We start from the raw sequence: 22395 nt of genomic DNA, 5'->3' as shown, positions 1-22395 counted from the left end.
CACATCGACCCCTCCTTCACACGGGGCTCTAGCTCGTAGATTAGGCACAGCATCTCACTTACCTCTAGATTTCAAGCTTTCTCCTCAAGGCTCGTGATGATTCCAATCTAAGATCCACAGGTGCCATCGCTACTCCAGTTGAATCCAAGGGCGACCACATTGTGCTGTTCGCAGCCTGTTGTCAGCTAAAAGAAAAACAAGCTTGCCCTAAAGTCAGTACAACATGCTTGAAGATAGAAAGATGTGCAACGAGATATCGGAGTGGCGCAGCGGAAGCGTGGTGGGCCCATAACCCACAGGTCCCAGGATCGAAACCTGGCTCCGATATTGTTTTGCCATTTTCGTTAAATATGCTACGTAGGCTAATTTGATCAAATGACCGTTAAATCCTTTTTGTCAACTGGATTGACTGGGTCGCGGCGAGTAACGGAATTTTGAATGTCGGAAGCGCCGCCGCCGCCACCACCACCGAAGAAGAAAATCCCGGACCTCCCGCCGCCACCACCGCCAAGATACAGGTATGACTTGGGCCCCGACATGCTAGAGACGCTCTACAGGGCCTTCAATCTTGTCTCCAAGAAGGGCGCCAAAAAGAAACCCAACGAGGTTGAAGAGAAGTAAAACCCTCTCTCGCTCTCGCTCTCTCTCTCTCTCTCTCTCTCTCTCTCTCTCTCTCGTGATCTCACCTCTCTCTCCGAGATCTTATTTTTTTCGTGATCTTGTCAATCAGGGACGTGACTATATTGATGCGAGCGCTGGGATTCAATCCCACTGAGAGGCACATCGAGTATGTCATCTTCCGGGTGAGAACAAGATCGAGGAGATTTCAATGTGGTAGTTTCCCGATTTTGAGAACTAACTCTCTTTTGTTTTGGATCGTCCACAGGCAAGAGAGGAGGAAGATCCGAAGCAATGCACCAAGGGCTTCCTTGACATGGACAATGTCCAAAGCAAGATCGCCGAGCTCTTCCACGAGGATCCAACGATCGGTTATCGGCACAGTGAGAAAGAATTGATTGCAGCATTGCAAGTAAGCCAGGAATTCTCTTTGGTTTTTCTCTCTTTCTCTCTCTTTTTCACACTTGCTTTTGCTGTAGGCTCTGTGCCCTCCCGGACAGGATTATATTGAACCAGACGATCTCTACGTACGTGAGAAGTTTAAACAAAAATCTCATGTCTTCTCTTTCTTTCAGGATGCAATGACCAAACATGGAATCTGCTTCACTCATGACGAGGTCGAGATGATGATCAGAGTTAGCAAAGACAAGGACACACAAAAGGTGTGGCACGAAGACTATGCCTTTCTTGCGGCAAACGACTCGGTTCCGAAACCTCCAAACATTGTGGCGACTGAGCTTCCTCCAGACATCCCCCACCCCGAGGCCAAGTAAATGATGGAGCAGCTACAAGTGAGCCAACTGCGATGGAATGAAATTCACTTTCATGATTGTGTGCCAAAGGAAAAAAAACGAGAGCGTCTACGTACCATCATCGACTTTGTCGCGGCTAGCTTGTGAAGTGATGAAGTTGGCCTGAAGATCGAGCCATAGTGGCTGTGCCACTGCTGGAGCCTCACGAGAATGTAGTGGAGACCAACAGTGTGGCCCCAGAAAGCAATTCCTCCCCTGAACAGCAGTACAAGTTTGATCGAAAAACTTCTAAAACCTTAATGGCATGCTTACCTGAATGCCGGGAATCCCATTCCCAGCACTGACGCAACATCAAGGTCGGAAGCACGAATCACAATCTTCTCGTCTATCACTCGGCAGGCCTCGTTGACAATGGGAAAGAAGATCATCTCTACGATGTCTTTATCTGTGATGCCTTCGGCCTGTAGAGATTTGTGAGCTAAACGAAAGAGCAGAAAGAAGGACGAGCTCGGATCATTAGAAAAGGTCTCGTACCGTAAGTCCTCTGGCATTGAGCCCCGCAAGCTTTCGTGATTCTTCTAAAATCTCATCTAGCTCGGGCGCTGGATGTTCTTGGCGTGTTCCATGATAGTTGTAGTAGCCTTTCCCAGTAGCCTCACCTGCAAAGAGAAGGAAAGGTGTCTCATTGCAGAAGAAAATAGTACGGAGAAGAAGAAGAAACAAGGAAAAGAGGTTGACACCATACCTGTACGGTTAGCTTTTGCCATCAAGGTACCCATGTAGGACGGGTAGAGTCTGTCCCCGAATTCCTTCTTGAAAGTATCCGCGACCAATGCGCCAATTTGCAGACCAGCAAGATCTCCCAGCCTGCATTGTTCGTACTCTTTTAGACTTCCAGGGAGACAAGAGAGAAGGACATACCTGAATGGACCGATTGGCATGCCAAAATCTTTGATCACAGCATCTATCCGATAAGGATGCACGCCCAAGTCCACCAGAAACGCCGCAATCCTGTGATATGGAAAAAAGACGCGGTTGACGGCAAATCCCACCGCGTTCTGTACCACCACGGGTACTTTTCCGATTTTCTTCGACAATGCCAAGAGGTCGCAAATGCTCTGGTTTGATGTCGAATCCGTCCGGACGATTTCGAGCAGTCGCATGACATGAGCAGGACTGAGCAAAAGAAAAGATGAGGTGGGAAGAGATAAATCTTGCTCGTAAGCCTTGAAGTTACCTGAAGAAATGCGCGCCGATTATACGGTCGCGGAAGGAAACTCCGTCGGTGATTTCATTCAGGTCACACGAGGACGTGTTCGATGCGAGGATGCAATCACGAGAGCAGATAGCGTCGAGCTCTCCGAAAATCTTCTTTTTCAAGGGTATACTCTCTATGACCGCCTGGAAACACAAGAGTGAATGGCAAGACCACAAGAAGAAAATAAAAGGAGCTTGCAAGCATTACCTCTATCACGAGATTCGCCGACTCGAATCCTTTGTAGTCTACAGTGCCTACAAGAAGGCCAAGTGCACGCTGGAACTCAGCTTGAGACATGGAGCCTTTGGAAACCCGGCTCTTCAAGTTGGCTAACATTACACAACAACGTCAAGCTTCTTTTTAAAACCAAAACAAGGAAAGAAAGAAGAAAAAGAGTGAAATTTACTTGCCTTGGACCCGATTGATACCAGCTTGCAAGCGTTCCTCGTCAACTTCTTTCAGCAGGACACGGACATTGTGCACAATTAAAGCCGTGGCGATGCCCGATCCCATCAGTCCACCGCCTATAACACCCACGGTTTTGACAGGCCGAGCTTCTAGTCGACCGTCACTCACATTTGGAACCTGCGAATTCAAGACATCAAAATCAAAAGATATAAGAAAGATATCATACCAAGCATGCCGAAAGGTTACCTTATACACAGTCCTCTCGGCAAGAAAGATATGCATTAAAGCTTTCGCGGGTAGGCTGTCCACGGTCTGAACTCCCATCTTTCGTTCCTGGAAAAAAGAAAAAGTAGCACACAATGACGGGCACGACAGAATGTCACACTTACAAAAATTGTTCCCTCAGTTCCACCCTTGTGGATCCCGTGCTCGATCACGGCCAGGCAGATAAACGGGTACTCAACATGCTTATGCGTCTTCTTGGCTCGCAGTCTAGCGTTGGCGATGATGTGCAGTGCTTCATGCAGGGGCTCCAGCTTATCACTTCTTTCCAAGGTTTTGAGAAAAGGATGCGTCTTGTTGGCAATGCCTTTAGCGTAGTTCCGTGCGAACTGGATTAGCTGCGGGTAATCGCAAATCGCATCCACGAGCCCGGCTTCGTGCGCTTCCTTTGCCTTTATCATTTTTGATGTCTAGAGATTTAAAAAAAAGTAAAAATCAGCAAGAACAACTCATTACAAGCGTGATTTTGCTTACCATCATCATCTCTACGGCCTTTCCAACTCCAACAAGGCGAGGAAGCCTTTGAGTGCCTTCAGTGTGAACGATTGAGCATAGAAGAGAAATGAAATGAAATTTACCTCCTAAGCCGGGAATAATTCCTAGCTGAAGTTCCGGGAGTCCCAGCCGAGCATCAGGAGAAGCTACTCGTGCGTGACAAGCCTTAAGACAAAAACACCCAAGAATTTCGAACAAAAGAAAAAAAAAAAAACGAAAAAAAGAACAAAGAGAGACTAACCATTGCCAATTCCAAGCCTCCACCGAGCGCAAAACCATGAATCGCTGCCACCGCTGGCTTTGATCCGCCTTGTTTGCAAAACAGAAACAAGCTTGCTTCACAGCAACATCTTCTCGCCTTTCTTACCTTCTATGATATCGTTCATAAGAACCAAGCCAGAGACCTCGGTTTTCCTGACAGCGCCTACAATTCCACCGGTTGGTTGCTGAATCGAGAGAAAGCATGAATATATCAAACCCGGTGCTTTGCTCATTGACTTTATGTCCGCTCCTCCAGAGAACTTGTTGTTGGCTCCTGAAAGGTTCCATCCGAAAAGAAGTGAGAAAAGAAAGATCGATTCATTCCACTAGAATTACCGGTGAGGACTATAGCTTGAACATCAGCCCTCTCGTGCGCTTCGATGAACTTTTCAGCCAGCTCGCCCATCACTGCGAAAGAACGAGAAAGGAGAATGAAGCTTTAGATAAGATCAAAGCAGCAGAGGCGCTGCCGCAAACCTTGCGCGCTGAGCGAGTTGACAGGCGGATTGTCGATGACGAGCAGCGCCACACCATCGCCTCCTACCTCTAAACGGACTTTGGACGCGTCCTCCATTGCGAGGAGACAATCTTAGGGCGCCTTCGCTATATAGCACAACGGTGATCCTAAAGTCGTGCGTCACTACCTAAAATCTTTTAACTCAAGAGCTCTGCTTGCTACTAAAGTCTGGAACTTGGTTCTTCAGATCTTGCGCCATTCAACAGTGATCATCAATCATAGAAAAAGAAAAAAGTCGAAGGTTGGTGGAAAAGATATAGAATCTGTCAGGAATGGGATTCGAACCCATGCCCTTCTACGGACTAGTACCTGAAACTAGCGCCTTAGACCAGCTCGGCCATCCTGACATTATGCTTATTTTATGCTCAAGGCACCTTATTCTGTTCTATCTTAGAAATTTTGTAAAGAGACCGTGGAGCCCTAATTTTCCTCGCTCACAACAATGTCGGCGGAGCTCCTTGGCAGGAAGCTTATCGATTGTGGCACCAAGATCGTCGCGGTGGGGAGGAATTACGCAGCGCACGCAAAGGAGCTGGGGAGCGCCATTCCAAAGGTTCGATTTTGATCTGGAGAGAGCTTTGATCGTCGCATTTACTTGATCATCGGCAGGAGCCAGTGCTCTTCCTCAAGCCAACGTCTTCGTACGTCCGCGAGCCCGATCCGATCGAAATTCCAAAGCCTATCACGGAGGTGGATTATGAGGCAGAGATTGGTGTCGTGATTGGAAGGCGAGCGAAGGATGTGTTTGAGGAGGAGGCCTGGAATTACGTGAGAGGTTAATAGAAAGCTCATGTCTCTGGATTTTTTTTCGTAACTTCAGATGGATCACAGGCTATGTTTTGGCATTGGATATGACTGCGAGAAGCCTTCAAAACGTTGCAAAGGTACATTTTGAATGAGTTTCAATCGCGAGTTTGCGAATTCGATCTCAGGAAAAAAGATTGCCATGGACAGTTTCAAAAGGCTACGACACTTTCACGCCGATAAGTAAATTCGTGAGTCGCTAAAAGCTCACTCAGTTTTCTTGACGCTGTTTACTTCCTTCTTAGTTCCAACTGAAGAAAACGCCCATTCCACCGCTCTCATTTTGGCTCAAGGTAAGCTGGGAAACATTTTTTTCCTGTTTGTAACTCGGACTCTTCCACCAGGTGGATGGCCAGACGAAGCAAAAGGGATGCACAAGTGATATGATCTTCAGCATTCCTTTTCTCATCCATTACATAAGCGGCATCATGACTCTCAACGAAGGCGATATGATCCTTACTGGTACAAGTGGTCGCTCTCTCGAAACTTTCAAGCTTTGTAATCTCCCTTTGCGTGACAGGAACTCCCCATGGCGTTGGACCCGTTAAAGCTGGCCAAACAATCACCGCTGGCATTGCGTCTCCAGCGGTTCAAATGACGTTCCCAGTGATAACTAGGCCGGACCCGGAACGCACAAAGTCTCCATTCCTCTCGGAATCTCTGGATGGAACTGATGTTCCACAATGATCCAAGGCTCCAATCTACCAGAACTTTACGTAAGTCACTTGCTCAACTCTTTTACTGTGGTTTTCAACTTTCTTTCCGTGAGGCAGAGGTTCGAGAGCAATACATAAGGTGTGGCATCCCAGGCTCTCGTTCGGAACGCGTTTTTGGCTGCTCGGACCCCGAGCACGGACTCGTCGTGGATCTTGCAAGAACTAAGCAGTGCCGCCCATGCAACAGAATCAGGCCTGAAAGGCATACTTTGCAGCAGCCATTCGGCACTTCTCACGTCTCCGGCTCGTCCAAGGATGCTGATCATGCAAGAGTAGTGCTCCTGCCGGGGCTCCAAGCCGTGCCCCTGGATCATCGTCTGGAAGATCTGGATGCCCTCGAGCAGCACTCCCTTGTAGCTGCAAGCCACCAGTGTGCCCATGAAGGAGATCTCGTCGGGTTCCACGCCTTCCATCTCTAAGAGCCGGAAGAGCTCCACTCCTCGAGCGCAGTGGATGGAATCTCCGTAGGCCTGGATCATGGTGTTCCAGGAAACCAAGTTTCGTTCCGGCATTGTGTCGAAAGTGAAGGCCGCTGTGGTGAGGAGGCCATTTTGAGCGTAGACGAAAACGATTGCGGTCCATGCAACCACGTCTTTCTCGGGCATTCCATCGAACATACGCTTTGCGGAGGAGAGATGCCTGTTCTGGGCATATGCTGTCACCATACTACTCCAGGAGATAACGTCGCGCACAGGCATGGTGTCAAACACTGTTTTAGCCTCTTCCAAATCTCCGGAAGCCACAAAAGCATGGAGCATTGCATTCCAGGAGACGTCGTCTTGCTCGGGCATGGAGTGGAATATCCTCTTCGCGGATGCTAGATGCCCTTCCAGGGCATATGCTTGGAGCATGACTGTCCACGTGGCTATATCCCTGTAAGGCATCCGGCCAAACAGAGATTCGCATTCGTTGAGCTGGCGGTGCAGGGAATATGTTCTAAGCATTGCGTTACACAGGAACGAGTCCGGACACAAAACACTGTGAAAGATTCTTTTGGCTGATGCCAGATCCCCGGCTTGAGAATATGCCAGGATCATGCAGTGGAGAGTGAGTGCGTTGGGCTCTCGCATTTTCTCAAAGAGATTCCCTGCCTGCTCAAGATGCCCATGATCTACATAAGCTTGAACCATGGCAGTCCAGGTTACCACGTTCCGCTGGGGCATTTTGTCGAAAAGATTCCGCGCGAGTTTGAGATACCCTGCTTGGGCATATGCTTGCAGCATCGCGTTCCACGCGACATTGTTTTTCTTTGGCATTTGATCGAACAATTCCTTTGCCGTGTGAAGATCCCCGGCGTGGGAATATGCTGTCAGCATTGCCGTCCAAGAGACGACGTCCCTCTCCGGCATTGCATCGAAGATCCTCTTGGAGTCTTGCAGATGCCCTCTTTGGGCATATGCCGTGAGGAGGATATTCCAGGAGAAGCCGTTAGGGTGGTCGATGGATTCGAACACGCGACGTGCCTCCTCGAGGCTCCCGCAAGCGCCATACATTTGGATCATACGGTTGTGAAGGTATTTGCTCCTGCTGTGGAGTTTGCTTCCCAGAATTTGCGCGTGGACTTCTCGAGCTCGCGACAGATCTCTCGAGACAGTGGCGGATTTGATCAGCGATTCTAGACAAGACTCGGTCTCGATTCCCATAAGACCATGAGAGAAAAAATCTTCCTAATTCTATGCTTAAAATTTCCATCATTGGATCTTTCTTTTTCCTTGACAAGCAAAATATATAAAATGCCCAGCGTGGAATCGCTGGGTAACAACGCAAACGTATGTCACGTTGCAGTCATGATGGGAAGGCTGGGGCCACACGGATTCGAACCGATGAAGCGCATTTCAAACCCTTCCAACGGCTGCATTTTGCGCCGGGTACACGTGGCCGGCTGGATGTTAAGAGCCGACGAATATTCCCCCATCGTCGCAGTTTTCGCCGAGGAGATTCCGGCTCAGACAGTGTAAGGTGGGGAGGAATGACGATGGCGGGCTTCTTCTTGAGCCCTAGGATTCCAGGGCATGCGCCTGTGGGAGAGGAGCAAGGAGGAGCGCTGCTGGATCGCTGCGATTCGTCGCGATCTCTGTGAGGTATTGTGATAATCAAGCTCCGGCGCCTCGAAATCGGCGATCGATCGGCGGATCGCGAGCCAGGCATGGCGGCATTGACACCGGGCGTGCTGATCAAGCTCTTGCAATCCATCGAGTCGGATGTGAAGCTGGGCGGGCAGTATCGTTCGGTTTTGCTCCAGGTCGTGGGGATCGTCCCGGCGCTGGCGGGCAGTGATCTGTGGCACAACCAGGGGTTTTACATCAAAGTCTCGGATTCCTCGCATGCGACCTACGTGTCTCTCGCCGAGGAGGACGACGATCTCATACTGAGCGATCGTCTCCAGCTGGGGCAGTTCATTCACGTCGATAAGCTCGAGCACGCATTGCCAGTTCCGGTTCTTCGTGGTGTGAGACCGCTCCCTGGCCGACACAAGTGCGTGGGTGATCCGGAGGACCTCGTCATGTCATCCTCGGGAGGAAGAAATCCTCCCCACTTCCAGTCCTTCCTCCAAGAGAAGGATTTCCCGAGCAAGTCCGACTCTTCGTCATCGAGCAGTGGAAGCGGAGGAGGATACTCTTCCGGTCACAAGGTGGCGAGAGGGTATAACCGGTCGTCCGCAGAGACCTTTGCTGCCAAGCTTGCGGAGCGTCTCTCACAAAAGCCTCTCGAGCCTGATTCGTGCGAGGAGATAGACGAAGAGAGACAGGCGAACCATGAGGAACAAAGGGGCCGTTCGAAGGGAAGAATTGTCAAGTCGAGGGTGTTTGACTCCATTCCAAGCCCGAGGACTGGCGCTCGTTCTATGTCTACTTCGCCAATGCGACGCCATTCCGCGACTGATAAGGAGTCGCCTAGACCACGGAGACGTGCTTCCGACGTTCCCGTTTTGACATCTCCTCGGACCAGGCAGCCGTCTCCTGTGAGCAAGAGATCATCGAGCACAAGCAAGGTTCATAAAGTTGACAGCAACAAGAGGAAGTCACTCGGCGGCGGTGGAGTGAAGTTGAGCGATCTGGTTGCTGCTGGTTCCAGGACACTGCGCAAAAGCTGGGAGGGTGCATTTGCTCAGAAGGAGGCCAAAGCTGCAACGGTGAAGCAATCAAAACCTGACTTGAAGGTAAGCTCTTTGGATTTTTGCGGGTCTTCATTGAAGTGTGGCACTTTCAACAGATTTCCATTCCAATTATTTCTAGTAGCAGAAACCAGGACAAGGGATTGCTGTCGCCGCAGGGGGATTCTCTTAAGCCTCCCATGAAGGTACAAGTTAGCGCCAAAACTGCGACGACTTTTCCTCCCGATGTGGCTAGCGTGTCTTGGGACGATCTACCAGCTGGCTTGGCTAACTTTGCAAAGGTGAGCAGCTCTCAAGGTTCTTGACTGCATGTAACTGTTCTTTTTAAGGATGCAATGCAAAGGAGAAATGCGGCGTCGTTGGCAGCGGTAGCAGCTCTTCAAGAAGCATCGGCGGCGGAAGCAGTCATACGTAGTTTGAAGTAAGCGCAAACATTTTTTCTCTCCTTACACCTCCTTTATTTCTTTTTTGGCAGTATGTTTGTAGAGATACGTCATCTTTCCAGACCGGAGAGACCTCAACCAACCGTAGAGAAGTTTCTGAACTTCCACAGATCACTTGAGCAGGCGTCTGCCGTCGCAGAAGCGCTACTCGTGAATCAGCAAGCTGTCTCCACTCCAGAGAAGCAGTCAGGAGGGAAGATAAACTTTTCAAATGCTTTGTTCGAGGAGAAGGCAAAGAATGCGAAGAACTGGGTGGAGTCAGCATTGGCATGTGACTTATCGGCGTTCTCAATGCACTGCAAAGGCCAGGCCAGCAAGCTGACGCCCAAAGATATGGTGCATCCGGTTATTGTCGTGGAAGGAAACTCGGTTAAGCCCCGCGTCCTGTCTTCGTCGGTCACTCCAGTGAAGCAGCCTGCGACTTTGGCCGCGTCACCTCGAAGAGCGCTATCCTCAGTCACCCCGACAGCCAACGAGAAGAAAGACAATTCAAGGACCGCGTCTCCGTTGAAGGCTACGTCGGCATTTGTCCGCAGGAATCTCACCGGGGGTGTGAAAGGAAAAACTTCCAGCCGAGACGGTGTTGGAGAGACGGTTTGGAGCAAGGGGGACGGAGTGAAGGAGACGGCTGACTTGGCCAAGATGACCCGGTTCGAATCGCAGTGCTGGTTCCTCAAGTTCATGGAAGAGGCACTGGACAAAGGCTTCCGCTCGGAGATAAAGCAGGAGCTGGAGAACAGCCAGTTAGCAGCGATATTGTCACAGCTCAAAAGGGTCAACGACTGGCTGGATCAGGTTGCATCGGAGAAAGAAGACGTCCCGGATCTACATCTTGTAGAGACGCTGGCCAGATTGAAGCGGAAAATCTACGAGTTTTTGATCAAGCACGTTGAGTCTGCTGCTTGTGCACTGGGCAGCAGGAGCAAGGCCAGCTCCTAGTTGAGCAAAACAGATTTTATCAAAGTTTTCTTTTCTGTTTCCAAGTTTTTTACCGAGTTTTTGTTGCTGATAGCGATTTTGTTTGTAAGGTTGTTCGGTGCTATGGCTTTCAGCCTGTGCAACCGGCTTCCTTGTGCTGACGGGGTGAGGTGGTATTGCAGGAGAGATGATCACAGCTCAACCAGGCCTGTGCGAATTGCCTCTGCTATTGCTGGTTCCGTGACGAACAGTGTCGAGCAACAAGGAAGAGGGTATGTTTCGCGTCTTTCCTATTCTGTTATAGTGATCGTTTCTCGTTTTCCAGCTTCCGGTTTCAGCTTTCAATTGGTGCTAAAGTCATTCCTCATCCTGACAAGGCAAGCGTTCCTTCTTGTTGGCTTTCTCCAAGTTTTCAGTACATTCAAAACAGGTGGAGAAAGGAGGGGAGGATGCATTTTTCATCAGTGACTTCGATGGTGGTGTGTTCGGTATCGCAGATGGTGTTTCTGGGTGAGTAAAAATTTCCATGTACGCTTTCTTACTTTTCCACTATGTGATAGATGGGCCGAGGAGAATGTCGACCCTGCATTATTTTCGAAAGAGCTGGTCAATCACTTGGCACAAAGTGTAACTTCGGAAGAAGTATTGCGTAAAGGATGTCTTTTTTCTTTTAAGTAATCGTTGGAATAGGTTCGAGGCGATCCAAAGGTGCTCCTTGGCAAAGCACACGCCGCAACGTCGTCAAAGGGAGCTGCTACAGCGTAAGTAACTGGTTTATAAAAAATTACTTGCTTCAACTTGTAGCTCCAAAGCATGCAGCATTGTAGCTACTCTGTTAGGAGCAGAAGGCCTACTGAGAGTTGCGAGCGTTGGGGATTGTGGCCTGAGACTTGTGCGTGATGGTAATGTTCGCTGGTTTACTTTTCTAGAAATGAAATCCCTGGCTTCTTTTCTGCAGGAAAGGTAGTTTTCGCAACCTCTCCTCAACAGCACTACTTCGATTGCCCGTACCAGTTCTCGTCCGAAGTTGGAGGCCAAACGGCTGAAGATTCTGCGGTAAATTATTTTCTGCAATCCCAGCAAGCTCACTCTTCGTATTTTCAGGTCCATGAAATAACAATCGTGGCCGGGGACGTTGTTGTGATGGGATCTGATGGTCTCTTTGATAATGTTTTCGATCGCGACATAGCGGCAACAGTGACTTTGTTCCAAGTCACGGATGTAGAATCAGCTGAAAGAACGGGTACATTGGTCTTTCTCTATTGAGTTCTTAACTTGGTTTCGTGCTTTCAGCGACAGCACTAGCCACCATGGCGAATAGGAATTCGAGGGATCCCAAGTATGAATCCCCTTACAGCACCGAAGCTATATATCAGGTTCTAAGTTTCATATGATGGTATTCTCCTCCCAGCTCGCTGTTATGCAGGGCTTTGACGTGCCAATATGGCGCAAGCTTCTCGGTGAAAAACTTACAGGTCGGAAGTAATCCTTGGAATCATTTATCTGGTTTGTGATCCTAACAGGCTTCTTTGTTTCTTTCTCTTTCGCAGGTGGAAAGCTAGATGATATAACGGTTCTCGTGGGAGTGGTGGCAGTGACCGAGATTGTAGAGGTGGAGGGCGAAAATGACGAGCAATCCCAAAGCTCTATCCAAAAATCGGAAGAAGCTGTTGTTACAAACGAAGGAATTTAATTCTTCTTGTTTCATATACTACATTCCTTGGCTTTAGCCATGGTTTGTGCCAATTCCCTTCGTAGCAGAGGTAAGCTCCCAAACTGAGCATATATTCTAATGCTCTTTGGCGCTCCTTTCCCCTTTTCAGCTGACACTGAAAGCGTTGGTCGCGAGAGAAAGAAATCACAACTAAGACCATTTTCAATCTCTTGGGTTTTGGTATCTTTTCAAAACAGCTCACAATTTTTTCTCCTTTTTTTTCATGTAACAGAAAGGGTGCTACTTGCAATATTTTGAGCTGATAGATATTGTTCTACTCGGTGCTATGATCATAGTTTTGGCTGTTCTTTTTAAACACTCGTACGGCAACTTCTCACTCGTACGGGTATTGCTGTAAACCCTAAACCCTGCCAAGCCGCCATTGCGAAGACCAGCTCTATGGAGGTGCCGCAGGTGGAGCGCTAGGATCACGAAATATGCCGCTGGAGGCGCGGCATTCTTTGTTGCGAGGTCACGGCGCGACGATTGATCCGGCATTGCGATTCTAGGTTTGTGCTCACTGGCGCTGCTGCTGGAAACCTCTTCCTCTGCGGTGCCCGGAGTTGCTGCTGCCTCAGGTACTGTGATTCTTGCTGCAAACATCTGCTCAAGGTTTTCTTTGCTCGGGCGATCGAGCGAGAGCAGCGGTAGCAGCGGCGGGGGATTTCGAGGGTGCATGCGTCACAAGGCACGAGAGCTTAAGCCGCGCCGTCATGTGGAGAGCAGCCGGCGGGCGGCTCAAGCACAGGGGACTTAGAACAGGACGAGCAGACTTCTATCGATGGAACACCACAGCTGCCGGGCCAGAGAGCTTTCACGAGCTCACAGATTTGAGCTTGCACATCCACGCTAGCACAGCTTACAGTCAGCTACGCAGCAGCGATAGAAGCCGTCCCTGCAGCTACTCGGCGGCGGCGGCTCCTCTGGAGCACAGCTTGACAACTTTGGACGCGGCACTGAGCAGTGTGATCCAGCTCCCGCTCTTCAGCAATCCACTGCTCCAAATCCTCCCTCCCGACGGGGAGAGCTCGTCCAGGACGGTGTTTCGGATCGACCAGAAATGGCCTTTCCAGCTCAAGGCGGTCGCTACCGAGGCGTGTTTCGGAGAGGAGGAGGAGGTCGGTGTTCTTCCGGAACTGGAAGAGATTCACGACATCTCCCTCGAGAGGTCTTCCAAGTTTGAAGGTGGCAAGGCTCTCAAGGCGGCTAGAGCTAGAGCAAGGCGGCTTTTCAACAGGCAGCAGAAGCTCGAGCTGGATGCTTGGGATGCTGCGGTGAGGGAGTACAGGAAGATTCTCGTGGAGATGTGCCGGAAGAAGCTAGCGCCGAATCTGCCGTTTGCAAAGTCTTTGATGGTCAGCTGGTTTGAGCCGGTTCGCGACGAGATTGCAAAGGAGCTCAAGGCCATCGAGAAGGAGGAGCCTGGTGAAGACAGGAGTCACTATGGACCACTTTTGAAAGGAGCTGGCCTCACTGCTGATGTTCTTGCGGTGATCACGATGCACAGGCTCGTCGCGCTGATGATGCAAGACGTTGATAGCGGATGCATTAGACTTGCAAACACTGCTGTTCTTATTGGTGACGCAGTGGAACAAGAGGTATGTCAACTTCGAGTTTTACAATTTTAATCCTCACGTTTTGTTTTCCTCTAGATCAAAATCCGCAGGGCACTAAAGAAAAGAAAGCCGAAAGAACTTGCCGAGGAGGCGGAGCCTCCTACTCCAGAAGAAGAAAAGAAAGAGTACTTGAAAGACAAGCTGAGGAGAGCTATCATAGAAAGGCCCAGGAATGTCAAGGAGATATTGAAGTCCTTGGATCCATCACAGCCCTGGCCGTCGTTTATTCAAGCTAAAGTACGTAAGTTTTCATGTTTTGATTCGTTTTGTTGAAATGAACCTGTGTAACACATGCAGTTGGGATGCCGCCTTATCGACATTATGATGTCAAATTCACACATCAATGTTCCAGTAAGTGACTGTCCCGAAGATGGCACCGAGATTCGGCCTGCTTTTAGACATGTACTCAAGGTACCAAAGGGAGGGTAAGCGTCATCCACATTTTCTAAAAATCAAACAATTTATTCATATTTCTTTTCCTTCGCATACAGGCTTCTGCGTAGCTACGGAGCAATAGTATGCGATCCTCATTTGAGGGGTCGAATCGATGACTCGGTATTTCAGCTGTTGAGTTTTTGTTGCCAGAGCTGACCGTTCTTTTTCCACAGGCCAAATTTATAGTTATGCCATACATGCCCATGCTAATTCCTCCTCGAGCTTGGAAAGGGTAAATACGTTTTATTCGTATTCTGTTTCTTCTTAATATTTTACATTCTCTAGTTATCACAATGGAGCATACCTGCACCTGCGGTCCGTTATAATGCGGACACACGGTTCTAAACAGCAAAGAGAAGCTGTGCGAAACACACCAAGAGCACAACTGCAGCAAGTTTTTCGGGTATCTGTGAAGCCTCAAAATATCTTTATTTAACAAACTTTTTCTTAGGCACTCGACACCTTGGGAGCGGCATCCTGGAAAATTAACAAGGAGGTTTTTGAAGTTATAGAAAAGCTTTGGAGCGCGGGAGGTGGAATAGGTGGCCTTGTGGACCGAAAAGATGTGAGTGATGAATATGTTTTGTCTCATTTATGCGAGCCGTGCGTGATCTTTTAGGTGCCATTGCCACCCAAGCCTAATACCGAGGATGAAGCTGAGATGAGGAGCTGGAGGAAAGTTTTTTATAAAGGTAAGCGCACAAACAGTGAGAGGAATTCTCAACGGTGCGATCTCGAGCTGAAGCTGGCGGTATGTTTTTCTTGTCGCTCTGTTTTGTTTTTTTCTCTTTCTCTCTCTGAAAGGTGTTTGCAGGTTGCTCGATCACTGAAGGACGAAGAATGTTTCTATTATCCACATAATTTGGACTTTCGTGGTCGTGCCTATCCTATGCATGCGCATTTGAACCATTTGGGTTCTGATGTGTGCCGCGGTATGTTACTGTTTGCTAAGGGACGTCCTCTAGGGCCGACAGGTCTACGTTGGCTCAAGATACACATTGCCAATGTCTTCGCTAATGGAGCTGATAAGCTACCCTTCGATGGAAGGGTGGCATTTGCAGAGAGTAACTTGGAACACGTTGTAGCTTCTGCAAACCAGCCTTTGAAAAATCGTTGGTGGTTAAAAGCGGAAGATCCATTCCAGTGCTTAGCTGCGTGCATCGACCTGAGAAATGCGATGCATTCTCCAAACCCGGAGTACTACATTTCTCATCTTCCAGTTCATCAGGTACTCGAGCATTTCCTAATGACTGATTTCGATTTCGTGTCTTACGTTTAGGATGGATCTTGCAACGGTCTCCAACACTATGCAGCTCTTGGACGAGACAAAGTAAGCCGCTCATTTTGATACTTGGATATATCGCTTATGATCTTACTTGCAGACTGGCGCCAGAGCAGTGAACTTAATAGGCGCGGATTATCCTGCAGATGTATATTCAGGCATAGCCGCCCGGTATAGCTTTTGAACAACTGCAAGATTCTCGGTTACTGATAAGAGTTTTGTTTGATCAGTGTACGTACACTAGTGGAGGAGGACGCACGCAAAGATCCAGCCGCAGTTTATGCCAAATTATTAGTAGGACATGTGAGTATCCATTTCGGTTTTCTTTACCTTTCTCATCAATTCTTCGGTCACAGGTGGATAGGAAACTAGTGAAACAGACAGTGATGACTTCGGTTTACGGCGTGACATACGTTGGAGCACGTAACCAAATAACAAACAGACTTAGGGACAAGGGCTTCATATTAGATGAGCCGACCTTGTACCGTACTGGTTGCTACGCTGCTAAGGTATCATCTCTCGAAAACTTTCCTTTTACTTTCAAGCTTTTCTAACTGTTCATGCTCCGATAGGTAACTCTGAACGCGCTTGGCGAAATGTTTGGCGAGGCAAGGCTCATTATGAATTGGCTAGGCCAGTGCGCAAAGGTATCTCCAGGTTTTTGTTAAGAGGACTCCTCTCGAGTTCCACTGTTGCAGGTAATTGCCAACGACGGCGACTCCGTGAGGTGGATCACTCCTTTGGGACTTCCTGTCGTGCAACCATACCGCAGGCCCGGGAGACATGTGGTATGCGATCATATACTTTGACGTTCCACCATCTTCTCGTTGGCTCACATGATTGATTTCCTTCGCAAGGTGAAAACTTGTCTCCAATGTCTTATTCTAAGAACGGATACGGATCAACCGGTATGGTTCCAGTTTTCTCTTCTCTTTCACGTTTCTGATCGCTTGACTCTTACTCAAAAACCAGGTGTTGGCAGCGAGGCAGCGCAGCGCGTTCCCACCAAACTTTGTGCATTCCATGGATGGGTCGCATATGATGATGACCGCCGTGGCGTGCCAGGAGGCCGGGCTCACCTTCGCAGGTACTTCAAATTTTCTCCACGAAGAACAAAACCCGATTTTTCTCATGCACAGGGGTCCATGACTCGTTTTGGACGCATGCCGGAGACGTGGAGCGCATGAACGTCATACTGAGGGAGAAATTCGTGGAGCTCTACGAGCAGCCAATTCTAGAAAACGTAAGGCTCGTCTCTCTCACGTTATAGTGCCATGGATCCAACGATTTTTTCTTTTTTCCTTGCAGTTGCTAGAGAGTTTCCAGAAACGTTGGCCCAAGCTTAAATTTCCAGATCTCCCCGTGCGTGGGGATTTAGATCTCAAGGAAGTTTTATCGTCGCCGTATTTTTTCAACTAAAAGCAAGCGAACGATCTTCTGCTCGTATATTATATTATACATATATAAACGAATGCCGGGTGCTGTGAGGAATGACGTGGCACGCGCCCATTGGTCGGGCCACCTATGGCCCGCATTGTGATTGGCCGGATGTCTTGAACCTAAAAGAGGCCGCCTTTAATCCTGATCTGTTAGAAGCACTGCGGCTTTAAATCCAGGGTTTTGGAGCTAGGGTTTACAGCGATGGAGGCTCGGTGCGCGTCTTCCGTCTTTCTGCTGCTCCTTCTTTCCAGCCTTTGCCACGCGAAGGTCTTCTTTGAGGAGAGATTCGATGGTAATTTCGATCCAGCGGCATTCTCTCGATCTGTTGGTCAAATTGATGATCTTGTGTGTGTAAATTCTAGATTCTTGGGAGAGCCGCTGGGTGAAATCCGACTGGAAGAAGAGTGAAGATGCCGCTGGCGAGTGGATCCACACCGCCGGCAAGTGGTTTGGCGATGCGGAGGCAGACAAAGGTACCCATTGGGTTTTGTGAAGGAAGATTTGTGTTACAGCTTCGGCTTTACAGGCATCCAGACGTCTCCAGACGCGCGCTTCTACGCAATCTCGGCCGAATTCCCAGAGTTCAGTAACAAGGACAAGACTCTGGTTGTCCAATTCTCCGTTAAGCACGAGCAAAATCTCGATTGCGGAGGTGGATACATCAAAATTCTGGGTGGAGATGTGGATCAAAAGACTTTTGGTGGTGATACGCCTTACAGGTATTCTTTTTCTTCTTTTTAATTGGAAATCTTGCTCATGGTTTGTTCGTGGGCTATTTCCTTACAGTATTATGTTTGGACCGGACATTTGTGGGTCGGGCACGAAGAAAACCCACGCCATTATTGCTTACAATGCAAGCAACCATCAAATGAAAAAGGAAGTGCCATGCGAAACAGACCAGCTCACTCACGTCTACACTCTGGTTATTCGTCCCGATTCTACGTACAGCATTTTGATCGACAATGTAGAGAAGAAACAGGGAAGCATTGAGAGCGACTGGAGTCTTTTGCCACCAAAGAAGATCAAGGATCCCGAGGCCAAGAAGGTCTGTTTTTTTCTGTTCGTTTCTGAGTAGTAACGTATGGTCTTGTTGGCAGCCCGAGGATTGGGTTGATGATGAATTCATTGTTGACCCGGAAGACAAGAAACCAGAGGTAACGTTCTACATAGCCGAGTTGTGGACTTTACACCGCTGAGTTTCTCTTTCTTTCTTCTCAGGGTTATGATGACATTCCAGCAGAGATTCCCGATGCTGAGGCTGAAAAGGTAAAAGATTTTAGCTTTGTTTTGTGTATGTATCTTATCTTGTCTTTCTCATTTCACAGCCCGAAGGATGGGATGACGAGGAGGACGGTGTGTGGACTCCTCCGACGATTCCAAATCCCGAATACAAGGGCCCCTGGGAACCGAAGGTACTGATGAAAACTTTTTTTTACTCTGAGTAATTTTTCGTTCCCTCTGTAGAAAATCAAGAATCCTGCTTTCAAGGGAAAGTGGAAGGCTCCAATGATTGACAATCCTGGTAGGTTAATCAGCAACATTTCCAGAGGTGATAAATTGACGAGCTCTTTTATTGTAATAGATTACAAGCCAGACCCAGAGCTATACGTCTTCCCTTCATTGAAATACGTTGGAATTGAACTCTGGCAGGCAAGACACTGTTGTCCGGTTTGTTGTCCGGTTTACGTGACTCCTCCTGTTGAACTGCAGGTCAAGTCAGGATCTCTCTTTGACAACATTCTCGTAAGCGACGATGTCGATTATGCCAAGGCCCTGGCGGAGGAGACATGGGGAAAGAGCAAGGAGGCCGAGAAGAAAGCATTCGAGGAAGCACAGAAAAAGGTAAAGGATCCTTGCGACCAAAATTATATTGTTTAAATTGACTTGGGTGTCCCGTCTTTAGGATGAACCGCCGGCCGACGACGACGACGACGAGGTAAAGAAAAAGAGCCCTCCATGGTATTGATCTTGTCACTTTGCAGGACGACTCGGATGTCAAGGAGGACAAGGAAGAGGACACACAAGACACAAAGGAGCATGTAAGCATCCTCTCTGTTCATTCGGTAGCTGTGTGTGTTCACAATGTGCGTGTGTTTTTTCAGGACGAGCTTTGAGGTTTCCGTTTTTCGCTTGAAGAGACGTTGGCGTAGAGAGACATCGGGGCACAAAAAGGACATTTTTTCCCCATACCTGACATTTCCGGATTGCAATTGCTTTCCAAGCAGTAATTCCAATTAATATGAAAAGTTTGTTTTTTTAATTACTTATTCAAGAATATTCTAGAAGGATGCTCGGTTTCCAGGATGCAAAAAAAGTGGTGCTCAAGTCCATTGTTCAAGCAGTGCATTGTGAAGGTTCTTCTGGTGATTGTTCATAATTTTATTGTTCTTTTGATTCTCAAACTTTGATACGATGTTTCTATATCGCTGTTGGTTGAATGATTTGGTTATCGTTTAAAATTCCGCACTTAGAAAGTGTTGCTTGCAAGTGGCGGTACCACCACGGGGATTTGAAGGACAAATTGCACGTGTGTATTTAACGGATGCAAGTTTTTGAGAATGAGTGCGGTTTGCAAAATGAAGGCAGTTGCAATGCCGTCGTTTTTGATTTTGCTTACTGCTCTCTGTGTGAATGGGCAAGCGACTGCTCCGACCATCAAAAGTATCTTCGGTTCCTTCGATCAAATTGGAGATATTGTTTCGAAGTTTAATTTCTCCCAGGTATGTAGACTTTGTCGTTCAGATACAAGTCTTTTACTGAGTTTACCCTTTGCAGACTGATTCTTCTGGTCAAGGCTCCCTATATGTTGCCTTAGCTCCAGCTTTTGGCGATCTGAATGCAGAAACTATAAAGAGTCTGGGCACCAATCTCTTGATTTCTATTGCTGGAACAAACAGGGTGATTTCGAAGTTGGATGGCACAGCACGTACATGGAGCAAAGTAGAGTCGGTCATGTCGCAGAATCCGTTCCTTGAGCCAGTAGATGCAGGAATCAGGAGGTCAGACAAGTATATAAGAGACGACACAAACTACTTCCAGTTTGATAAATCTCTGCGACCTGAAGTTTGCCAGGAGGTAAAGCAGTTTAATCCTTGTCTCATGTTGGAATTGTATTATATAATTGTTCTTCCCTCGAACAGCTGAAGACATGGTTCTTTGAGAAACTTATCCAGGACAATGACGTACTTGCTTCTACCAGGATTCAATCTGATGCACTCCCTCAGATTGTGGCATATGCAGGCTCTGCTGTCCCGAAGTTCTTAACAATCTACAAGCACAAGTATCATGAGAAGACCCTGGTTGATATTGGTGTGCTGAGATATCCAGACTCCATAGATAAGCTCTTTAAGGTTAGCAGGAAACTTTGATACAACAGTGCCATTAACGTTTTTTATTTCATTTTGTGATATAGTTGTACCATCTGCAGCTGACTGTTTGGGCTGATAGCACGCTCGTCTTAGGCGTGGAAAAGGAAACTAATGGCATTACTGGAGGTAACCATGTACTTTAGTCATTTTGTTTGCCTCTATTGTGTTGTTTATGCTGTGCAGAGTTTTCCTACCGCAAGTTTAAACCGAGAATAAGCGTCATATCTGGGATGAAGAAGGAAATTCAGGCAAAGGCTGCTAACGAAGCCAAATCCATGTTCACAATTTGAAAACTATGTACTGATATTCAAAATATACATAAACTCATAACGAACCAAATATACATAAATGCTGTTGCTTGAATAACTGCGAATATAAATTCTGGAAATGTTAGTTTTTTGTTATATATATATATATATATATATATATATATATATATATATATATATATATATATATATATATATATATATATATATATATATATATATATATATATATATATATATATATATATATATATATATATATATACATATATATATATATATTCAATTTATCATTAGTGCGTTATGGTAACTGCAGTTGTTTAAATTTCTTAATGAAGCGCATAAATAAATAAAACAGCTTCTATAGAATATTCTCTTCTTGATTTTCTAAATTTAAGTTCGTTTTCACAAGATACTCCACTATTACTATGGCTCTATGTTGGGAATAACTATTTTGTCCATTACCATTACTGTTGCTCTATGTTGGGAATAATTATTCTGTCCATTGAAGTTGTTGGAGAATTTGAACAATTTGAGTCAGACAGTCACTACTAATAGTACTACCACTAGGGTATGCTTGCCTTATAAATACTTAGGTTGCTTGATTTATTTTGGCAAGAGTGCCATCCATCATGGGTAAGCTCATTCCACTTGTTGCTTTTATGAGCTTTGTCTTGAGCGCAAATGCCCAGTTTCAGCTGATCCCTACAATTGTGAGTATCTTTGGTGGATTAGACCCAATTGGCAATATCATCCAGCATTTTGACTTCAGCAAGGTGATGCATTTAGTTTTAGCTAGCATTTGACTAATGGCTATACATGACAGGTCAACATTGTCGACTCAACTGTCCAGGACTATCTTAACATCGGATTGGCTCCTGCATATGGGACACTCAGCACGGATGAAGTCAAATTCATGGATGACCATTTGAAGGTCATGATAGCAGGAGTTCATGTGCAACTCGGCAAGTTATCACATAATGAACGTACATGGGATAAAGTTCAATCACTCTTTCTGCAAAACCCCGTGCTTGAGCCACTCAGTGATCTTACTACAAGAGCTACTAAATATACAAAGGATGACACTTACTGGCTCAACACGGATGGATCGCCTAGACAGACTGTGATGAATGAAGTAAATGTTCTATGTTCGAGTTTCATAATTATTTCATATCTTTGAGTCTACAGGTCAAGAGTTGGTTCACAGAACTGATAGCAGATGCTGACATCCTCAACTCCACACGCATTGATATCAATATTATGGGTAGAATTGTTGCTCACACGGGTACAAATATCGAGAACATTATAAATTTGTTCTACCAGCATGAATACCATGAAAAAACTATGCTTGAGATAGGAGTGCTCAGATATCCTGATATAGAACACCCCTACTTCAAGGTTAGTAAAACAGCTTTTAAAGGATTTTTCTTTTTGTTGAACTTCTTAATTCAGGTGTACCGTATCAAACTTTCTGCGTGGTCTGATTGCCGTCGATACGTAATACATGAAAGTAACACAAATGGCATTTCCGGAGGTATTACTTGTTGACTTGTCCTCCCGACGTTACATTAACTTTCGTTGACTGGCTTGTAGAATTCAACATGCGAAAATTTCAACCAAGAAAGAGTGTCATAGATCAACTCAGCCCCAAAGCTACGCAGACTGCAGTGTGCGGTGCTGAATG

At 47.1% G+C, this 22395-nt stretch overlaps 7 protein-coding genes and 2 non-coding genes across 12 annotated transcripts; 6 read left to right on the top strand and 3 right to left on the bottom strand.

Annotated features, from left to right (window-relative positions):
• Positions 1–255: 255 nt before the first annotated feature.
• Positions 256–327, top strand: TRNAM-CAU. Its single transcript has one exon. It is a non-coding gene; the product is annotated as a tRNA-Met (tRNA).
• Positions 328–1103: 776 nt separating this feature from the next.
• On the bottom strand, positions 1104–4793 carry LOC9653115 (peroxisomal fatty acid beta-oxidation multifunctional protein AIM1). 2 transcript variants are annotated; one of them, XM_024683163.1, is made up of 18 exons: positions 4552–4793; positions 4411–4482; positions 4292–4348; positions 4181–4237; positions 4055–4122; positions 3897–3978; positions 3793–3848; positions 3426–3728; positions 3283–3369; positions 3039–3213; positions 2836–2957; positions 2608–2771; positions 2292–2546; positions 2116–2237; positions 1905–2029; positions 1683–1831; positions 1487–1625; positions 1104–1418 (listed from the first exon to the last, which is right to left on the bottom strand). In XM_024683163.1, exons 1-18 carry the CDS (start codon positions 4646–4648, stop codon positions 1404–1406), a joined length of 2145 nt encoding a protein of 714 aa, XP_024538931.1. In that variant the 5' UTR covers positions 4649–4793; the 3' UTR covers positions 1104–1403. The 2 variants fall into 2 exon arrangements, with proteins under 2 accessions (XP_024538931.1, XP_024538930.1); XM_024683162.1 differs by having other exon boundaries at positions 4181–4348.
• Positions 4794–4855: 62 nt separating this feature from the next.
• Positions 4856–4938, bottom strand: TRNAL-CAG. The gene has a single exon. It is a non-coding gene; the product is annotated as a tRNA-Leu (tRNA).
• A 53-nt stretch (positions 4939–4991) lies between these two features.
• LOC9657800 (probable acylpyruvase FAHD1, mitochondrial) lies at positions 4992–6281 on the top strand. The gene is made up of 8 exons (XM_002978092.2): positions 4992–5144; positions 5201–5366; positions 5423–5475; positions 5524–5586; positions 5641–5688; positions 5740–5857; positions 5916–6111; positions 6169–6281. The coding sequence occupies exons 1-7, from the start codon at positions 5034–5036 to the stop codon at positions 6080–6082; spliced, it is 726 nt and encodes a 241-aa protein (XP_002978138.1). The 5' UTR covers positions 4992–5033; the 3' UTR covers positions 6083–6111; positions 6169–6281.
• On the bottom strand, positions 6117–7334 carry LOC9653114 (pentatricopeptide repeat-containing protein At2g35030, mitochondrial). Its single transcript, XM_024682904.1, has one exon. The coding sequence runs from the start codon at positions 7332–7334 to the stop codon at positions 6117–6119; it is 1218 nt and encodes a 405-aa protein (XP_024538672.1).
• Positions 7335–8032: 698 nt separating this feature from the next.
• LOC9653113 lies at positions 8033–10647 on the top strand. Its single transcript, XM_024682986.1, has 4 exons — positions 8033–9271; positions 9325–9507; positions 9556–9647; positions 9702–10647. Exons 1-4 carry the CDS (start codon positions 8258–8260, stop codon positions 10606–10608), a joined length of 2196 nt encoding a protein of 731 aa, XP_024538754.1. The 5' UTR covers positions 8033–8257; the 3' UTR covers positions 10609–10647.
• LOC9653112 (probable protein phosphatase 2C 26) lies at positions 10623–12576 on the top strand. 2 transcript variants are annotated; one of them, XR_002993291.1, is made up of 11 exons: positions 10623–10859; positions 10913–10964; positions 11018–11097; positions 11148–11229; positions 11278–11348; positions 11407–11489; positions 11546–11643; positions 11692–11830; positions 11881–12062; positions 12138–12350; positions 12411–12576. XR_002993291.1 is itself a non-coding variant. In XM_024682988.1 (11 exons), the coding sequence occupies exons 1-11, from the start codon at positions 10711–10713 to the stop codon at positions 12278–12280; spliced, it is 1029 nt and encodes a 342-aa protein (XP_024538756.1). In that variant the 5' UTR covers positions 10623–10710; the 3' UTR covers positions 12281–12301. The 2 variants fall into 2 exon arrangements, 1 of the variants encoding a protein (XP_024538756.1); XM_024682988.1 differs by lacking the exon at positions 12411–12576 and having other exon boundaries at positions 11881–11963; positions 12014–12062; positions 12138–12301.
• A 201-nt stretch (positions 12577–12777) lies between these two features.
• Positions 12778–17125, top strand: LOC9653111 (DNA-directed RNA polymerase 1B, mitochondrial). 2 transcript variants are annotated; one of them, XM_002978089.2, is made up of 20 exons: positions 12778–12879; positions 12947–13899; positions 13954–14154; positions 14215–14342; positions 14409–14472; positions 14526–14584; positions 14638–14755; positions 14804–14917; positions 14972–15103; positions 15167–15580; positions 15632–15682; positions 15735–15805; positions 15865–15937; positions 15991–16143; positions 16207–16281; positions 16333–16422; positions 16492–16542; positions 16607–16721; positions 16774–16877; positions 16943–17125. In XM_002978089.2, exons 2-20 carry the CDS (start codon positions 13015–13017, stop codon positions 17051–17053), a joined length of 3009 nt encoding a protein of 1002 aa, XP_002978135.2. In that variant the 5' UTR covers positions 12778–12879; positions 12947–13014; the 3' UTR covers positions 17054–17125. The 2 variants fall into 2 exon arrangements, with proteins under 2 accessions (XP_002978135.2, XP_024538753.1); XM_024682985.1 differs by having other exon boundaries at positions 14972–15580.
• Positions 17126–17213: 88 nt separating this feature from the next.
• Positions 17214–19337, top strand: LOC9657799 (calreticulin). Its single transcript, XM_024682987.1, has 13 exons — positions 17214–17366; positions 17437–17547; positions 17601–17793; positions 17861–18119; positions 18172–18228; positions 18293–18340; positions 18400–18486; positions 18539–18596; positions 18657–18724; positions 18785–18916; positions 18978–19010; positions 19057–19113; positions 19177–19337. The coding sequence occupies exons 1-13, from the start codon at positions 17276–17278 to the stop codon at positions 19186–19188; spliced, it is 1206 nt and encodes a 401-aa protein (XP_024538755.1). The 5' UTR covers positions 17214–17275; the 3' UTR covers positions 19189–19337.
• The last annotated feature ends 3058 nt before the right edge of the window (positions 19338–22395 follow it).

Source organism: Selaginella moellendorffii, unplaced genomic scaffold (genome assembly GCF_000143415.4).
Source record: "Selaginella moellendorffii unplaced genomic scaffold, v1.0 SELMOscaffold_36, whole genome shotgun sequence".
In the NCBI taxonomy this organism is placed as follows: Eukaryota; Viridiplantae; Streptophyta; class Lycopodiopsida; order Selaginellales; family Selaginellaceae; genus Selaginella; species Selaginella moellendorffii.
Note: the sequence above shows the minus strand (reverse complement) of the source record. Positions and strands in the feature narration are given on the sequence as shown.

What these genes read in the sequence shown, in the direction of transcription:
- LOC9653115 (XM_024683162.1), bottom strand. Translation starts at nt 4,648, where the DNA reads ATGGAGGACGCGTCCAAAGTCCGTTTAGAGGTAGGAGGCGATGGTGTG. An exon ending in ATCGGCGCGCATTTCTTCAG is followed by an intron (nt 2,547 to 2,607) that starts GTAACTTCAAGG and finishes TCTTTTGCTCAG; the next exon opens with TCCTGCTCATGTCATGCGAC. An exon ending in ATGCCAATCGGTCCATTCAG is followed by an intron (nt 2,238 to 2,291) that starts GTATGTCCTTCT and finishes CGAACAATGCAG; the next exon opens with GCTGGGAGATCTTGCTGGTC.
- LOC9657800 (XM_002978092.2), top strand. Translation starts at nt 5,034, where the DNA reads ATGTCGGCGGAGCTCCTTGGCAGGAAGCTTATCGATTGTGGCACCAAG. An exon ending in GCCTTCAAAACGTTGCAAAG is followed by an intron (nt 5,476 to 5,523) that starts GTACATTTTGAA and finishes ATTCGATCTCAG; the next exon opens with GAAAAAAGATTGCCATGGAC. An exon ending in AGGCGATATGATCCTTACTG is followed by an intron (nt 5,858 to 5,915) that starts GTACAAGTGGTC and finishes TTTGCGTGACAG; the next exon opens with GAACTCCCCATGGCGTTGGA.
- LOC9653114 (XM_024682904.1), bottom strand. Translation starts at nt 7,334, where the DNA reads ATGCTGCAAGCATATGCCCAAGCAGGGTATCTCAAACTCGCGCGGAAT.
- LOC9653113 (XM_024682986.1), top strand. Translation starts at nt 8,258, where the DNA reads ATGGCGGCATTGACACCGGGCGTGCTGATCAAGCTCTTGCAATCCATC. An exon ending in AATCAAAACCTGACTTGAAG is followed by an intron (nt 9,272 to 9,324) that starts GTAAGCTCTTTG and finishes CACTTTCAACAG; the next exon opens with ATTTCCATTCCAATTATTTC. An exon ending in GCAGTCATACGTAGTTTGAA is followed by an intron (nt 9,648 to 9,701) that starts GTAAGCGCAAAC and finishes CTTTTTTGGCAG; the next exon opens with TATGTTTGTAGAGATACGTC.
- LOC9653112 (XM_024682988.1), top strand. Translation starts at nt 10,711, where the DNA reads ATGGCTTTCAGCCTGTGCAACCGGCTTCCTTGTGCTGACGGGGTGAGG. An exon ending in ATCGCAGATGGTGTTTCTGG is followed by an intron (nt 11,098 to 11,147) that starts GTGAGTAAAAAT and finishes ACTATGTGATAG; the next exon opens with ATGGGCCGAGGAGAATGTCG. An exon ending in GCACCGAAGCTATATATCAG is followed by an intron (nt 11,964 to 12,013) that starts GTTCTAAGTTTC and finishes GCTGTTATGCAG; the next exon opens with GGCTTTGACGTGCCAATATG.
- LOC9653111 (XM_024682985.1), top strand. Translation starts at nt 13,015, where the DNA reads ATGTGGAGAGCAGCCGGCGGGCGGCTCAAGCACAGGGGACTTAGAACA. An exon ending in CAGCTCTTGGACGAGACAAA is followed by an intron (nt 15,683 to 15,734) that starts GTAAGCCGCTCA and finishes TCTTACTTGCAG; the next exon opens with ACTGGCGCCAGAGCAGTGAA. An exon ending in GGCCGGGCTCACCTTCGCAG is followed by an intron (nt 16,722 to 16,773) that starts GTACTTCAAATT and finishes TCTCATGCACAG; the next exon opens with GGGTCCATGACTCGTTTTGG.
- LOC9657799 (XM_024682987.1), top strand. Translation starts at nt 17,276, where the DNA reads ATGGAGGCTCGGTGCGCGTCTTCCGTCTTTCTGCTGCTCCTTCTTTCC. An exon ending in GGTGGTGATACGCCTTACAG is followed by an intron (nt 17,794 to 17,860) that starts GTATTCTTTTTC and finishes ATTTCCTTACAG; the next exon opens with TATTATGTTTGGACCGGACA. An exon ending in CGGAAGACAAGAAACCAGAG is followed by an intron (nt 18,229 to 18,292) that starts GTAACGTTCTAC and finishes CTTTCTTCTCAG; the next exon opens with GGTTATGATGACATTCCAGC.